Below are 18,704 nucleotides of genomic sequence, written 5' to 3' on the forward strand. Positions count from 1 at the left end.
GTAGGAAAAAAAGTGTCACACGCTCTGGCTCCGTGTGTATTTCTTTTCTATTCGGATGATGTTTTGGCCTTCAGGTCATTTTCAAGTTCAGCAATCATAGTAGGACACAATCACTGGTATGTTACACAGGCCACACCCCAGTAACACATCTGGTGATCAGATAGATAATCATGTTCCACCAGTAGGGTGAGAAAAAACAATCAAGAGGCATTCATTGAATCAGAACTTTTAACAAACAGTGACAGGAACAGCAGCCAATCAAATCACTTCAAATAAAGTGAGCGCCTTCAGCCGTTAAGTCAGTGAGATAATCGCCGTCAAGGAGATTAAGGAATAAGCCCGATATCTGAGAGAACAAATTGGTGTTTGAATGAATAAAATATATTGAATTCTGAAATATCGCTGGGGGCATTTGCTTTACGATTGATAAAATCAGGATTTCAAAGTTCACAGTTCTTGGGAGAACTGCGTTCGCTGTTTGATTCAAATAACATGGAACTCAAACCTAAATCCTTGTAGGGTGAAATGACTTTTGAGATTGCCTAAAACATAAAAAAAAAAAGCTCACTGGCCTTTGCATGTTGGCATGTTTAATACCTCAAAAGTTGGCCTTCCTTTTTTTATCCACCAAAATTTCCTCAGTCATGTCTGTCATATGCTTACTTTGGGGACCGGAGCTGTTTTTTCCTCAACTTCTACCTGCTATCCCCAATCGCTATTATTTCCCAGTGCTGAGTCTGCTGGCTTCCACTCCACCCATCTTACTTCTGAAGAGTCTCCAAACGTCTGCATCATGACGTTGTCTCTCTCTTATCTCTGTCAGGCTTTTGTTTTTGATCATTGCTCCTCTGTTTCCACTCTACTTCTCCTCCTTTCAACCTCATTTCTCCCCCAATTCTTTTGATTGCCTACCCATACTGCATGCTGTGTATGTGTGTGTGTGTGTGTAGTATTTTTCATCTTTGTGGGCATCTGTGCATATGTATAACTGAGTATGTCTGCATGTATCAGTATAGGTGCGTGCATTTGTATAAAAATAGGTGTTTTCTTGCACATGATGGATAGTAAAAGGATTCTGTTTGTGCTCAGACATGATTATCTGTCTGATTCTCTCTCAGATGGGAAATACAAGGCTATCACAAGACAGAATGCTGATGATGGATGTTTCTGCAAAACCTTTGTTCAAATATGCTTTTGGATATTCAGTGCCAATGTTGTTTTTAAAATTATTTATCCCCAGAATATATATGCATGGCCGTATGGCATCGTTGAGGTATGGTTAAGTGTAGGTGACTAAAACATCTGGTTAAGGTTAGAAAAAAAAAAACATGATCATGTTTGATGAATAAAACATGAAACGTAGGTCTGCTTTGTTCAACTGAACGTAATATTTAAACCTGAATGCTGTTCCTGGATGTAAATCACATGCAGCCAATTCATCAAATATGAATGTGATTCCTACACACAGCTGTGTTGCATCTCTGCCCTGCTGCACCTAAAAGATACGAACAACACCAATGAAATACATAGAGGTAAAAACAGGCAGAGGTTTTACTTCATGTTGTCTGGCTAGTACATTGCACATTTTGAGACAAATATTCAAAACTTTCCAGTGAAAAACAAATGATTCCATGTATTGTTATTTGCCTCTTTGCTGAGACTCTACAGAGTGTGAAATGCACACCCTAAGATTTACTCTAAGCCATGCAGGAACTGAATATAAATAGACTACTATTTACACGCTTGTATCGCCTGGAACTCAAAGGGCTGTTTGGTGACTCATTATAGTCTCAAAGTTGAACACTAACAAAAAGACTAAATTGAGGTGCCAGTCAGATCTCTTCCCTATCTATTATCCTCGGCCAAATTTACAGGTTGACTTGGGATGAGTTTAAAGTTCAGAACAAGGTTCATATCATCTAAATTGCTTGAATTTTAGTTACTGTTACACCTTGATATCATCCATTTAAACACTGATCCACATGTGTTTTATCTTTACATGTTTTTGTTATCATATGTTCACCATTTACACTTGTAGCTTCTGCAAAATATGAAGTAGTTCCTCATCTTACTATGTGGTAACTCTACCCCAGACACAATTTATTTGACATAAACAGAACCAATCAAATACACTGAAGCTTTATGATGACCTTTGACCCTACAGATGATCGACAGTCGGCTGTCGGCACAGAGGAGGGAGATGAGGAGCTTTCCCGGAGACAGAGGCCAGCAGAAGACCAGTACCTACATCGTGCCCTGCTTCCTCTTTGTGGAGGTGAGTGTTAAGATAAATATAGACAGCATGAGGGATCACTTTGTCTTCATCAGGTTTGACTCACATCTGAAAATTTGAGTCTGATCAAACCTGAACGTTGAAAGTTGTGTTGAAAGATGTTTGTTGAGCCTATAACTGAAGGCAACTGAATATCCTGATTCTTTTCTAAAGTCTACAATCTTAAGCTGTCGTGTGCTGATATCGTGGCCTGTAGTCGCTGTGTAAATGCTGCATGGTTATGTATGAACATGGGTAGAAATGAAGAGGTCGGCGTTTGTACCTCGAGGGCTCTGGAAGTGTTGGAAGTTGGAGTCACACAGAGCAACCTGATGGATAAATGAATGCACATCTTACAGTCTTTAGCATATGAATGTTCTCTCTCATTTCACATCTCTTTCTTCTATCATTTCACATGTTTCTCATGGCAGATTAGCAACAATGAGTGTCAGTTGGGAAACTGCATGAATTAGCAGGCTTTGTTTTCAATTCACTGACTCCCAAAAGAAGTGATTGGTTTGATTAAATTGTCACAATTGGGTAATTACCCTCAGTTCATGCATCACCTAGTGATAAGATTCAGCGGGAGGATGAGGGGATGTGCTGAGGTATTCTCTCAACCAAGGCCCTCTCCAGTGACCTTTTTGCTCATAAGCTCCTTGATTCCTTTCCTCCACTCCCCGCACTCTTCCCACGACTCTTCTTCTCGCCGTGTAATCCGTAAATGACCTGGTGGAGCGCTCATGTCCTCAGCTGCATTTCCTAATTAATTGGCCTAATTAAGAACGGAAACCCAATTAGCCCGTGCCACCGCTAACGTGCTTCAAGCCCGCAGGTCCTCTGAGCTACAGCAACGATGTCTGAATGAGCTGAACGAGCAGTTTTTTTTCTTATTTTTTTGTAGCATTAACATTCAGTCTTTGCTTTTGAATTCAGCTTAACAGTATGATCTTATTTCGGTTCAAATATTAAAATTTAAGGTTGGTAGTAATTGTCAAGTCAAACAGTGCTGTGGAAAGTTGACTGGATAAGTCAAAAGTTCAAGTTTTGTAATAGTCGATACAGCTAACAGGCAAACAAGAGAGCTGAAGATAGATATGGATGTGGTTTTGTTTTTTTTCTCTTAACACAGATCTTGTGAAAAGTTGCGCTTTTTTCAAAAAAGTTTCTAGTGTAAACTAAATTTACCAAGTGCCATCTTTCTTTAGTGCCCCTGCAACAGCATCCAATCTCTTTAACTGAATCTCCTGGAGGATTTTCTTCAACCTTGCTCTTCTTCTCTTTCATTGTACTGGTTCACTCATTCACAACATCCTCTTGAGATCATACTATAGCTGTTTCATCTGCTCTTTTGTGCCGCATCCAACACATGAATCCTGCCCTCTTTCTACATAACAATGTCCCCCAACACACCTCTGTTACCGCTGCATCTCTTTATAGCGCAAAAATCCCACAGTCCCTGCAGGTTTCACGCACGCACGGTCTTAAGCTTGCTTTTATTTTCTTGCATTGTGCTTTGGTATTGGCTTGTTCTCGGCATCCTCTTGAGGACTTGTTATGATGATTTTCCAGCTTTCCAATTTTTTCATAGTGCGTCTATAATATCTGCAGGCTTATCTGTCAGTAGCGCTCCTCCCCTCCTCCAGTATTCCCTTTGACGGTCTCTTGAGTACTGCCCAGTCACTCTTTTTATACAGATCCTGTGCATCACTCCTCTCCAGCATTCATTCCCTTGAGTAATTACATCTTTTGCACGATGGATCTCTCCATTATTCCTCTTTACTTGTAAAGCTTCATCTCCACCTCCCACTCAAAAGCGTGTCTGCCATTGCAAAGACCTCCACTCTCCTCTTCTCTCCTCAGCGCTTCTCTCCAGCTTCCTGTTTCATTTCTTCATTTTCTTCTTCTCCATCCATCCCTTCATCTTTTTGCTCCTTCTCAGGGCCTCAGTGAACCTTGTCCTCATGTTCACCTCATATCGCAGACATCTTCGTGCTTGGAGAAAGGGTGTTACATGCAATATAAGCTATAATATGTAACTAAAATGTCTGAAAATGACTTGACCACCCAAATGTTTCCAACAATTTTCAGACCAAGAGAAATCCATATTTGAATCAAGGTAATGGTCCATTTCATTTGGTCACCTGTCAGCGGCGTCGTACCTCCTCTACCAAAGAGTAAACATCGGCGTTGTGGTTGTTGTTTTAAGCCATGTTTTCATGATAAACCTTTTTAGATCTTGCTCGTTGTTAAGTATATATTTTAACCAGATGAAGGATTTTAGTCATCAAATGTCTGAAGTTATCAGAGAAACAAGCTGAGCAAATGTTAGCAGCTATTTGGCTCACAAATAGTTCCTCCTGGACGTTCTCTGTCCGCCGACCAGCCTCAGAGAAACACTGATTTTTAACGTGAAACTGCTTTATTTGCTGTTTTTACCAGTTTTAATCACTGAGTCCGTTTCTCTGCGGAGAATTCAGCCGCCGGTAAAAACCTCATGAACAATGAACACTGAAGTAATCCTAACCGGGAGAAGCTGACTGCAATGCTGGTTGTTTAACAATGAAGACAACAACTCCCATGATCCCACACTACTCTGCGACATCATCAAATTGTTTCTTTTGTTATTGTTGTGATGGAGAAGCCCCCTAGCGCCAGAAATGACATATTGTGCCTTTAATTGCCCCTCTCTCTCGAGGGTTGCCTCTACTGTTTTTATTTGCTCTCACACAGCCAGAGGTGGAAAGATATGAATCTGGCTTGACTTTAATCGCTTTATATGCACCTGAATGAATATGTGTGCATTTCAGTAGTTTAATAAAGGGCATTTTTAAATTCAATTCCCCCATCTGCTGTGTTCATATTGGAGCAGCTTGCTGTAGCATAGCTCCCCCCGGAGGGCACTCACTCCTTTGTTGTTACATTACCATCTCATTACCCGTTTCTGTTTTAATTCAAAAGCAGAGTCTTATTCCTCTTCTACTCTTGTGATGTTGTTGCTGATTCCCTCTCTCTTTTCCTCTTCTTCTCACTATCTCGCTCTCTGTCTTGTGCTGTCTGCCGCTCTCTGTCTGCTCTTCCTCTTTATCAGTTTATCTGTATGAAGATGGCCCTTCTCCTCTCTCTCAGTCAGTCTCACTGTCAGTTCATCGCTTCTTGTCTCAAGGCTTGTAGCTAACTTTGATTACTATGTCTCTCTTTCTCTCGGTTCACACTTTCCATACTTCCTCCATCTCTACTCTCTTCATCTCTTTTCTCTCATAGTCATTATTTCTCATCCCGTTTCCTTCTTCTTTTAAATTGTGAGAACTGGACTAATCGGGGAAGATTATACACAATTTCACTTTTAGTAGCATGGGAGGAAAATAACGTAATGGAAAGCAGATGAGTTGTCCCTCTCTCTGTTGCGCTCTCTGTCTTTTACTCCTCTCTCAAGTCTTCTTAGCTCCACACTGCTGCCGACACATCTGTCACGCTGCGAAGCCACACAAGAGACTGGTCCGAGGCCTAACAGAGGCACTGCTTCAAAGGGCCCTCTTTAAAAAGTCATTTTGATACAACTGATTCCTGACTTGCTTTAGATGCTGGTGGGTGGGAGGAGGGTTGTAAGTCGATGTGATCTAGGCCAGACAGAACTACTGTGAAAATCTGTCCTGAAGGTGAGCTCAGAGGGACTACAAGTGGATTCTTTGAGTGGATCTCACTCAGCATACAACTTGTAGCCAGTGAATAGTAGTTTGGTGTAATTATAGTAAGATATGATAATCATTAGTGTTAACTGAGAGTGGATGTACTGTAGCTACAAATTCATGGCACCCAGCCTTCGCAGAATGTGTCCTGGCTCTCCAGCTTTGCTGTTCAGCCTCGACTGCCAGCTCAGAGTAACAGAGCTTCTTCCTTCTTCGCTCCATCCACATGCCTTGTGGCTGCATCCTCCTGTGGCACACAGGAGAGTTTTGTAAAGTAAACAGACTCCTGAGCATTGGACCACATCATATTTCAGGTCTATGGCTTATGCTGTCTCTGAGCTGTTGGTCCATGCTTGCTTGCATCTTTCATTCCCCAGCTTCCTGTAAATACCCCGATTTGTGCATACTCAGTCATTTCTGCCTCCTCAGTAATATTTCTCTCATTTTGCTTCATGTTTCTCTGTTTATATATACATGTTATACCGTACTATACTAGTCAGTAGTGTGACGTTTCGGTGGTCAGATGGGTTGATGAAACGCAGGTCTTTGGAATGAGAGCCGACTGTTCGTTTCCCGTTTTCTCCTGGCAGTCAAAGTTGTTTACTTTCAGCCATGACTACAAACGTTCCCTTAGTGCAACCAAGTGGTTATTATTGTAACCATGGTGATGAAGGCCACCTAACTTTAACTACCCAGTCATTTTCACCCAGACCATATTATTTTTGCAGCTGTAATTTTTCACAGTTTTGGGTGGCTCCGACAAATTACACGAGAAAGATATGGCTGCAGCGCAGCAGCAGACACGCTTCCAGTGTGGACGTTGCAAGCGTGACAGACACAGCAGTTCAGCGACACACACACACGTGCACGTGCCGCTCACGCATCCAGTGTGTCCCAGGGCGTGACACCAGTTCTGTTTTCAGAGCACTCACTCCCTGTCTCCTTCAGGATTGACTACAAAGTCCTGCTACTCGCATAAAAATCCATCAACGGATTTGTTCTTCCCTACCTACAGGAACTGATCACACCACAAACCTCCACCCACACCCTCAGATCTACCAGCAGCTTGCTCCTCCGGGCCCCCAGCAGTACTAAGCTCCGCACCAGGGATTGAGCCTTCTGCTCTGCTGCACCACGCTCGTGGAACAGCCTTCCTAACCATCTGAGGGCAGCGCAGACCCTCGTCTCTTTTAAAAACCTTTCTATTCAGCAAAGCTTTTTCATCTTAACTCTTATTATTATTATTAATATTATTTTCTTTACGTTGTGTGTTCTGTTTTATTGATAGTGTAGCACTTTGAGTTTCACTATGACTGACCATCTCCCTGTGACTGCGTGCAGCAAAAAACACATACATTTCCTACAGAATGTATTTGGCATGATTAGTGATACATAAATCTTACAGTATTTCTTCCTGAAGGTTACCGAGTAAACTTGCATTTTGTTTCATCTGTCTTGTTGCTGATCATAGGCTCTTCAGCGCCTGGTTTTGCTGCCAAGTGCATCAATATCAGGAAGCAGTTACCCTGAGTTTTGACAGGATATATGTTGTTGTCTGAACACGGAGGTCGTCTGGCATCTTTCACCGTTTCGGTTTTTGGTGTGAACTAGGCAGCACTGCATAGGTATCTCCAGTAATGAATAGCCTCCTAAATGCATCAGGCCCACAGTTCTTTACAACAAAGCATCTTCCTCTCTGCATGTACGTCCATATTCCCTGCTGGGTTTGACGCTGCCTCAGTACATCGTCTACCTCCAGGCAATTTGTTGTTTCTGTTTACTTTTTTCTAAAGATGTTTTGTTCCACACAGCTTGACTTGTGCCAAGACCAAGACCTCCCAACCGAACTGTACTGTACTCACAGTTTCTCCATATCTAAGCACCAAATATGCTTAATAAACTACTCTATTAGTGTTCTTTTTCATACTTGCACCAGACTAAAGTAGACTATACTCTACAAATGATTATCTTTGCTCTCTAACCTCTTTATTGGCAATTTATACACCATCAACATCTCTTATTCCCACATAAGAGAGACAGAGATGGTATGAGAGAAAAAAAAATGGAATATCTTATAGATTCATTCTTTGGTGTTAGTTTTCATGCTCATTTTATAAAAATGCTCACACAAGTTCTTTTTGTGTCCCTTCCTTCTTCAGTACACACACACACACACACACACACACACACACACCACCACAAAGACACAGTAACAGCTCATTGTCACATTATTCTCCCCTAGTTTTCCCCTCATTATCTCTCAGACTCCATGAATAGCACCTGCCCGCCTGTCTGCTGTGCTGGGATTTCTGTGCACTCTGGGTGGATGTTTGAAACACTTGTTAGCTGGCTGCTTCCCACCTCTTATCACTTTAGGTAGGCAGGGATGAGAGACCCCCGTATATCACAATATAGGTTCATATCATTGCTGTATATTGAGTAGAGTAGATTATCTCAGCTGCAGCACTGAGGCTACTTTATCTTATCAGAAATAGAAATATAAGATCCTTGCTTGATTGCTCATGTAATATATTCTGTCTCTCGCTTTTGCTGCTTCCAGAGCTACATGCAATTATAGGATTCAGAAATGCGTACTGATTCTCGCTGCTGCCCATGCTGCATGTTGCTCTGAATGAGGTCAGCTAAATGCTTAAAGAGTCTAATTCCGAAATCAAGATTCATTACAATTTATGAAACTGGCACTCGTTCTGGCTCAAGGACAGATTGCATCAAAGTCAAACTGAAATTATTTCCTTGCTTCCAAGAAGTGACATTAAAAAGATCTTTATTAGTCAAAAGGAATTTATATCACACAGTAGTTTGTTTTAAAAATTAATACGTATTTATTGTGTTTATATATTTAAATAGAGAGCTTTGGGATAAAAAAACCAACTTAATTGCACTGTAGGGTTTTATCCATAGAACAAGCTTGTTTGTGTGAGCCTTCATCTGCTTTTATTCTTCCCTGTTTGCAAGATGCGGGGGCATGTGCACTTGAGGACTGGTGATTTTGTAAAATTATGAGATTGTTCTTTGGTGTGTAGCAGTGTACATTTCAATGTGTTATATTCACCCGCACAGTCCACTGGCACAAGCAAACTCTGCATGTGTCACTCTGTTATAGACAGAAGGAGAAAGGAGGAAGAGGAAGGAAGAATGGGAGTGAGGGAGTGAAGCTGGAGGTGCAGAGCTGATGTACAGACTTTTGACAGAAAGGATGATTGAGAGACATGGGAGGAAATAAAGCAAAAAGAGTGTGGGTTTAAAAATGATTGAGGAAAGAGTCAACAAGGCATGGTGGTAAAATACACCCAGTAATCAGATGAAGAATAGAGGTAGAGGAGGAGAGCGAGGGAAAATCTGGAAAAGATGAATGCCTGCTTTGAACCTCTTCCTTTCCCTTGTTCCCTCTTTGTATTTTACTTTTCCTTCCACTTCACCCTCTTCTACTCTCATATATCCTCATTTACTCCCCTACGCCTCCTCTCTCCCCTTTTTGTTTTCTCTTCTCTCTGCTGCCTCCCTCAGTTTTTATTTCCCAGTGGCACGCTCAGCTTTGCCCCGGCACATTTTGTGATATCCTAATGTCTCATTAAATGTTTTATCCGTCTGTTTATCTTCCACCACTTTCCCTCTACTGCTCCCCGTCCTCTCTTTAAGACTTTGTCCCTCTGGCTTGTCCACTGTTTTCTATCAGTCAGCTCATCTATCTTGCACTTGTCTTGTTCAATGTGTTGTAATACAAACCAGTGACACCAGGAGGCAGTCAAGCCCATTCGTTTGCTTGTTCACTATCACATGCCTCAGTGAGTATTTTGGCTTTTTTTTTTCCTCTATAACATTTCTATGAGATTTATGCAGATGAGTATATTTGTTATGGGGTGGTGTGTGTATGATTTTGTTCCTGTGTGTGTTTGTGGTCTAAAAATCAGACCTTGTGTGTTTTTTTTTTAATCAACTGCTGAAAATCAGAGAGATGAAACCTCAGCTGCTGTGAAATATTCACCGGGTCTAATCACATGACCAAGTGATTAAATGAACTCATCAGGGAACCAAATCACACACACAAAAAAAGGAGAGGTGTTTCAGCCTCATCTCATGCTAATTTGGGGAGGCTTGTTTGCTGAAGACTGAGGGGAGTAACACTGTCAAACCACCTGAAACCAACCTGACAATAATATAAAAGCCTTGTTGCTGCTGCTGCTGCTGCCAGGTTTCTGCTTACAGGTGTTTATTTCATGTTTTGTTGTGAGTAAAGGTGATAGATGCATTTTATGTGTACGTTCAAGTAGTATATAATGTATTCATGAGCACACTTTAAAAACAGATGTACGCTTAGTACGATATGCTACAGAGAATTATGTTGAACGATGTCATATTATCTAAGAATCTTTATGTCCCCAGTTGAGTTCTGATATTTTATCAATCAATGTTGAAAGTGGACAGTTTGTCAGCCTGAAGCAAGAGAAGTGCTGTGTCATAACAATAATATAGAAAATGAATTTTACGCAATATGAATTTTGATTTCTATTGGTCTCTTTACTCGCTTTGTTTAGTGAGACGAATCTTTTTAGAAATGGATTTTGTAAATATGGATGACGCGCAAAGACTGAGACTTGTGTAAGTTGTAGTTGTATATTGGTTGTGATGTCACAAATCATGCTCACTGGTCCACCTCTTAAACATCAGAGTTTAGGTGATGAATGTGAAAACAAACTCTGCACATACATCATTCTGCACAGTGAAGCTCAAACATCCAATTGAAGGAACAAGAGGAAAACTCATTTTTGAGGGGAGGGGGACTTTAAATTAGCCAGTTACATGGAGAAATGAGAATTAAAACCCCTTTATAATGATAAACTTCTTTCTTCTGCTATTCAGTGTACTATTTATGTGAAATTTTTCACAGAATATTTGAAAGCATACAGAAGAAATGATCTTATAACTGATGTTTTTGGGGGTTTTGTATATGTGTTACCAGAAGATGCATGTTATATATATATATTTTATTTATAAGGGTGTCTTGTAATCCCATGACATGACATGACATGACATGGAAATAAAAACTAACTACTAGGAAGGTAAAATATAGGTTTATATGATGTGTGCAGTGACACACCACACTCACCAAAGTGTAAAAGAGGACACACTGCTCATCTTCCTGCACGCTGGTTAGAACTCATTGATACTATAGCTTCCACTCCTCCTAAAATGCACCAGACATTTAGACAGCTAAGATAAAGCAGCATGTCTCCAGTTCATCCTGAGCGCTGTGACATTCGTTTTTCTCTCTGCGGGGGGTGCTGTCATCTCGACACCAGCCTCCGTCCGCACATTCTCACCCTCCGTAAACATGTTTGACTTTATCAGTTGACTTTTCTGCCATCTGGCCGCTCCTCGCAGGCCAAGGGTAGACACACACCGCTTATGTGCAAGTTCACAGTTTTTGCCCCAGGAGACATTAGCGATGCCCACATCTCTTCCCACCGCCCCTTTTTCCCTACATAACACATTACTATTGTCACATTTTATTTTTCCCATTTCGAGTTAAAGGGCTTTTAAGAGCAGGAGATTTTCCTCTGTTTCTGTCACATCAGTGCCATATTAGTCTCTTTGATTTCCTTGCTTTCGCTCCCTTTTGAAGTTCAGAGGTATGAGCATTAAGCTGTAATTACACAGCCTGATAAGTCCTTTTAGTTTACTGGGTCAGCCAGAAAAAAGGGTCATCTTCTTAAATCTTCCTTATTTTATAAACTCTGGTTTCATCTTGTGGCTAAATTTATGCTGACAGGTCTTAGTGGTTAAATTAAGTTGGGTTTCACTGCATTAACAGTCTAATCCCTCATTTGTCATTCATTAAAAAAAAACACCTATTCCTACCTACGCTGTGATATAAGCAGGATCTGAATCTGGAAAAGGTGCAGTTAAGTTGAGTAAGACCTCAAACATTATACAGACTGTGTACTATTTATGATTACAGTCACTGTCACCCAGAGAGAAATATGAAACAACAATAATTGTGTCTTATTCATCCTTCAGTTGGATGTTTACAAGGCTCTGTAGGTTTAAGTGGGAGTTTGTGATGCATGAGCCTTTGAAACCTCATTGTACACTGTTGTATTACTTCAAAAAAAAATGCATAGTGCACTAGCTTTCTTTTCTTCATTCTTGAAAGTACTTCTAAAGATTCATTTTTGTCAAACAAACATGTGGGCAGAAGCCATTTGTCTTCATTGTCGGCCTGGTGTACCACTGATCTCAAAGTGGGAAAGATAAAAGTATGTGATTTGTTGAAAGATGGGGATATAGACGGGGTTGGTGACATTCTCTGTGAGTTTAATCTCAAACTGCCAAATCTTTTGAGATGAAACAGAGAGAGAGAGAGAGAAAGCTGAGAGGCAAAGTCTTCTGTGATAATAAAATAATGAGAAAATAATAAATACAGCCTTTTTTTTTTTTCATTTCACAAGAACTGCCGCTCCGGATTTATTGCTCACATCACTGAACTACTGAACTAAACTGATCAATTTCACATTCAGAGATGACAACAAACTTCCAAAAGTCCAAAATTACTTTGAAAACTCGATTAAACTGTTGCCTTTGAACCTTTGATACGGGATAAAATGAAAATCCCACCGGACTCCTCTATTTGGCTTCTTGACAAAGTGTTTGGGGATCCAGGTCTTTATTTAAGAAACCAGTCTTGTTTGTCTCTCCATCATTTTGTGTTGGGAAGTTGCAGACTTGAGGAAAAATGAATGTGATATAGACTAGAAACCTCTTTAATAGTAGATATGATAGTCAATCAGCCCAGGCTTGTTAGGCAGCGTACGATGGCCTTGTGTGGGTTTGTGTGCCGGAAGCAGCTGCCAATGATTTTATATTGTGGATGTTGAGAGCCAGAGCTGCTCGTCTACATGTATGTAGACTGGAGAATGAAACAATATGTAGACAATGGTTAAAAGTTGCACAGAGCTTCAGACTGAGGTGTCTCAGTTGAATCAGCAGTACCAGCAACCAATCACATCAGCCATTTGATTACTCTGATGCTGGTTTTATTAATCAGATGTTTAATTAGATGTGATGATTTGTTGAAGATTGATTGGTCATTTATTTCAAACCCTCTCTGCAAGCCAGATATCCCAAAAGATCACTCAGAGACAAGTACAACAAGCATTAGAGTCAGACCACAGTGCTTTGATATGTTTCTCCTACAAGTACATCATCCATAAAAACCAAACATTTTCATTTGCTTTTACAGTTTGAAGGGAACAGATGTCCATTTGAGGTCTGGACTCTGAACAATATTGAGGAAAAAAAGGGAAAGAGTCAGGCGTTGACATGTGGACGAACAAAGTGAACAGACCTCTGAGTGGAGGTGACAGGTGACAGACTGAGGCTGAGGCCTTAGTGAAGAAGATTGTTGGAAATCCAGCTCGATATTATCACCCAAAATCACTTATTGCTGGACTTCATATGTAATTTATGAGGTGCAAGAGCAGGGTCGTTTAGGGACAATGAACCAGAGCTTGATTTGCACTGACTGTGACCGAGAGTTATCTGCAGAGAACCTCCTCTGACATCTACAATGACAAACACCTTAAGGTAGCTGCCATGTGATGCCTGTAAATTTGTCAGTAGTTTCATACTGTATTTGCCATATTTGTATGCAGATTAATAGCCCAAGGTGACCTTTGAGGGATGTGCCTCTGTGCTAATTAGAAAGCATCAACTTGAAGTTGCTTTGACCTTTATCAGGGGTTAAAGTGGGATCTGGCAGGTGGGGGGACCCTGGAAAGATCTGGTGTAGTGGTGCAGCGGGGAAAAATGACTCACCTCAAAATAACTCCCAAATTGATTTGTACCTTCTGATTTGTTGAGTGAATATCTTGATGGCATCAGCCGGAAGGAACACCAGGCTGCAGCACATGAAAAATGAACTTGCTTGACATTATTATGTATGAAACTGCCAAACAGATTTATTTACTTATCAACTGAAGGCGCCAGAACGCCGTTCCAGATCGTTCCAGCCCACTTTGACCCCTGACCTTCGTGAATATTTAGAGAAATTGAATGTGGCTGCACTTCATACAGGAAAATGGACGGTTATGTGTTCATGTGGGAGGGAAGGGAGATAAAATGACATATATGAGCTCTAAATGTATTCAACAGGGAGGCTATATTTAACATTTGTGTTAAAGGGTAAGGCTTTTTTTCTACATCTTTCTTATTGTGAACAAATCTCATGTGCAGAGTCAAACCAACAATGAACTGATCCTACTTACTAGTATTGTGTGTGTATCCAAAGCCTGATATATCTTATTCCTGCTGTAGTCCTCCATTGTGGCCCAAAAACTATTAAAAACATGTCACTGAGTCACACCATTGCAGTGGGTGACATGTTCCTTCATTAGGAAAAGTTTGGGCTCTGTAGTTTGTTTAGAAACGGCTCCAAAGACCAATGACGGCGATCACATTTTCAGTCTCAGGAGAGCAGTTTCGTGTAAGGCGTGCTTCCGTTTACAGAGCTTCATTAGCTTGTTGTGCTGCATATCACAACCTCTTGACTTTGTTCTGAGATTCTTTGAGTAATTACAAGTCAAGAGTTTGTGATACGTGTCACAACGAGCTATAAATGGAACCGCGCTCCCGTGCAAGCACAATTGCATGTGCCTCACAATGCTCTCCTGAGACTGAATGTGATCGCTGTTATTACTCTTTGGAGCCGTTTCTAAACAAACTACCGTAGCCATTGTCTTCAGGACAAAGGAACATGTCACCCAGTGCAGCGGTGTGGCTCACTGACATGTTTTTAATAGCTTTTGGACAACAATGGAGGTCTACAGCATAGAGGAATAAGATTTATCAGGCTTTGGATACACACACACAATACTCATACGAGGGATGAGTTCATCGTTGGTTTCGCTCTGCACGTGAGATTTGTTGACAATAAGAAAAATCACCAGCTTCACCCTTTAATGAGAAGTCAGATGACCCCATTTACTGGAACTTTTGTATTTTAGTCATGTAATCCCAGAATGAATATAAAGTGCTTTCAACTATAACTTGTCTTCTCATGTATTATTTGGCGTACATGGTTGTCGGAGCTCTCAGACTGACGGTATCGTCAATAAGTTCAGCAGATTTTAATGTGTCACTAGTGCAAAACTAGATGCAAAATGACATGCATAATCTCCCAGCGTGCTTTTCTACAGTTGTCTTCAAATGTTTGTTTAAACTTTGATGGGTGTTTGTAGACCTCCCTCACGCTCTTCCTCCCACACTTCTACACCTCCCTCCCTCGCTCGCTCCCTCCTTCAAGCCTTCTGTAGTTCAGCGAGAAAAGAGGAACGGATGATGGAGAGAAATGTTCAACACAGCATGCCTGTGTCAGAGTTCCACCTGAGACATGGGAATGCACCCACATGCCTACAAACATACTCACACACACACACACACACACATGCTTCACACGGAAACTCACACTCACACACCCACACACACACGCAAAGCTAATGTAGATGGAAACAAACATAGAAAAACGTGGAGGAACGAGCTGCTTGATGTTCTTGGCCTATATATAAACTTCAAGCTTGGGGTGTTTGTATGGTGTGCCACCAGCATGTGTGGATATGTTTATGTGCGTGTGTGTGTTTCTGTGGCCCTCAGGGCACGTGTGTTGTCACTGAATACATCATCCCTCCAGTATGACTCTCTCCTCACTGGGGACCTTCAGTGTAAAGACGACAACATCTCCCATAAACAGATTGAACTAGATTCAGTTTGCACGTTGCTGTGGGAACGTACAGATCAATTGTTTGATTTTGCACGACATACATGTTATCATCCACCAAATTTCATTGACTGTAAAGTAAACAGGAAAGGGAAACTTGCAGAGCAGCAGATCTGACAGCAGAGCATATGGGAGTTTGAATTAGGTCACCCTCTCTCTCACATGTTCATTGTCACCCTTCACTGTGTAATAAAGCTGAAGTGTTACATGTAGTGAGTCTCCCCTTCCCCGGCCTGTAGCATTAGTCCAAGTGGGTACTCTGCCACTATGCTGAAGAGGATGAACATCTTGAAGGAGGTTTTCTCAGAGGTTTGTCACTTGTTTCAGCCATCTGCCACAATTGATGTTTCCTATTTAGTGCTTTAAAGCACCAAGAGGATTTTCCATCAAATCCCTTCAAATCAAAATTTAAATGAATAAATCAAAATTCAATTAGCACAGAGTGCAAACACAGTTAACATGATGTAACGACCAATTCTGTCATAGAAATTACATTTATATGCTTCTAATTTGCAACAATATGTTCTGAAGAAACATAATGCAGCCCAAATTATGTTTTTAACCACGCTAGCGGCATGGTAACCTGATGCATCAGATGATTTGTTACACAGAACCATCTGAGAAGTCGTCCTTGGAAACTGTTTGGAAAAGGGCAGGCACTTGGCAGAAGATTGGATGAACCATCTGTCTATCACCGTCTATCACCTTCTTACCTTCGAGGCAGCTGGATTCACGAGATCACAAGATTACATGAGAGTCCTCACAGGACACTGATCGGTCTGAACCACCGGTGGTTCGGACACAAGCTCGTAACTTGAAGCTTGACAAGATGGATTTTCATGTGATCTTGTGATCTTATGAATCCAGCTGCCTTGCAAGAGAGTAGCATGGCTCTAGGGATGGTGATGTTGGTCCACCACTCTGATCCAGACTGAACCATCTCAACAACTACTGGATGGATTGTGATGAGAGTTTGTGCAGATATTTATGGTACCCAGATGATGAATCTAATGAGTTTGGTGATCCTTTGACTGTTTTCCTCAAGTACCAGCAGCAGGTCAACATTTTCTCTTATCTTGTGAAATATCTCAACACTTACTGGATCAATTGACAGAAAACGTGGTTGTTGACATTCATCAGGTCAAAATGTCACATTGATGAACATTTCCATTTATAGTCAAATACCTACAAAACTAATTATATTCCCATCAGCTTCAGGTGTGCTTTGTGTTTTGTACTGATTAGAAAATGTTAGCATGCTAACATGGTAAACCTACTTTAACACAGGTACGGTAGCATTGTCAAGGTGAGCGTGTTAGCATGCCAGTGTTACCATTTAGTTAAAAGCACTGCTGCTAGCATGGCTGTAGACTCTTGTTTAGCAAGATAATTGAAGTGTTTTTATTGAACTTATCTGCCAAACTACAAAATGTTCATAGTCAATCTATTTGAAAAATGTTTTATAACAATGTATTTTATTCGTTTTCCTTGCAAAATCTGCTCTTGCAATATGTCCGCTAGTACAGAATAGTAAAGCATGATTTTAGTCATGTTTGGTACTCTGAGTATTTGGTTGTGGTTTAGGAAAGATTGTGATCCTTGATAAATGTTGTAAAAGTCAGCGTTGACTTTAAGTGTGAGATGTGTGTTTACTTTATTAAGATTTAACTAAAACCAAGACTTTCTCTAAGCTCATCCACCACAACCACTTTAGCTTTGTTCAGTGGCAAAAATGTTGATCTGGGAATTGAACACCAGGTTTCCTGCATTTTGAAACTTTTTTTGTTTCCTATTCACTGCACTATTATTATGTTTATTATAAATGTTGTAGTTGTTTTGTAATATTATTATCTGCCTCTTCCTAAAACTCATTTGTTTGTTGATTGATGAAATGGTGTTTAGAGCCGCAATGATCAGAAGGTTTATCGATTAGTCAATCGACAGAATATTAATCAGCAAATATTTTGATAATCAATTAATCGCTTTGAGGCATTTTTTGAATAAATGTCCAAATTCTCTGATTCCAGCTTTTTAAATGTTAATCGTCTGGTTTCTTTAATCTCCTGTGATCGTGGGTTGTGGACTGTTGGTCGGGACAAAAGAAGACATTTGAGGACTTAGGAAACAGTGATCAACATTTTTCACCATTTTTAAAATATTTTTTAGACAAATCAATTAATAATCATTAGTTGCAGCCTTAATGATGTTTAAGTTTTCAGGAACTGGCACCTCTGGTTGGTTTTCTGTTTGAGAAAGTTTTCCTCTTTGCTAAATGTAAGTTGTGTAAGTTGATTTGTTAGAAGTATGACGACACATCCCACTGCAACCAAACAAATGATGTGCTTTCATTTCCTTGAGGTCTCCTCCTTGCTTGAGGTCTAGTTATGACAAATCAGTTAGCAGCCAATCCTTTTGTGGTTGAGAAACAAACAACATGTCTTCCTCTACTGTTAAAGTTTATTTAGTGAATAAGAACTGATAACTATTATTGATATGGTAATTTAGAGTGGTAATGTTTTATTAACCTTTGAAATGCTACATACTGTAACCCCTTTAAGGTGAAAGAACAAATTGTTACCAACAGCGGCCAAAGCTGTTGTATCTCCTCTTCCTCCACGTCCCTAAAGCTATAAACCAGCTCAGCCTGCCAGTAGAGGCTCCTTATGTTTTTGCACTGATAAATTTGTCCTTCAAATACAATACAAGTTCATTTAAACAAACATTTAGGCTGCAGATTATGAAAAGACTCATCAGCAGCTCTCCATGTTTAAACTCACATTCTGTTTTTAACTTGTAGTTTTTGTTTCAGGCCGTTTTCCCCGCAGGGCAAACAAACATTCAGTTACAGATTTAGAGAAGCTTACTACGCAGTTGTGCATATTTTCTTCCTTTAAAGAACTGGGCAAAGGAGTTATGGTGCTGTTTACTGAAGTATAAATGAATAATTGGC

At 40.5% G+C, this 18,704-nt stretch overlaps 1 protein-coding gene across 3 annotated transcripts in view; it reads left to right on the forward strand.

The window, feature by feature from the left end:
* LOC121912028 (phospholipid phosphatase-related protein type 5-like) overlaps positions 1–18,704 on the forward strand; it is a 55,961-nt gene that overhangs the window by 9,798 nt on the left and 27,459 nt on the right. For all 3 annotated transcript variants that reach the window (XM_042434069.1, XM_042434078.1, XM_042434085.1), the window contains one exon: positions 2,165–2,275. In XM_042434069.1, coding sequence (XP_042290003.1) covers positions 2,165–2,275 — 111 coding nt within the window. The remainder of the gene's footprint in view (positions 1–2,164; positions 2,276–18,704) is intronic.

The sequence above is a fragment of the Thunnus maccoyii genome, chromosome 2 (genome assembly GCF_910596095.1).
Source record: "Thunnus maccoyii chromosome 2, fThuMac1.1, whole genome shotgun sequence".
Taxonomy (NCBI): domain Eukaryota; kingdom Metazoa; phylum Chordata; class Actinopteri; order Scombriformes; family Scombridae; genus Thunnus; species Thunnus maccoyii.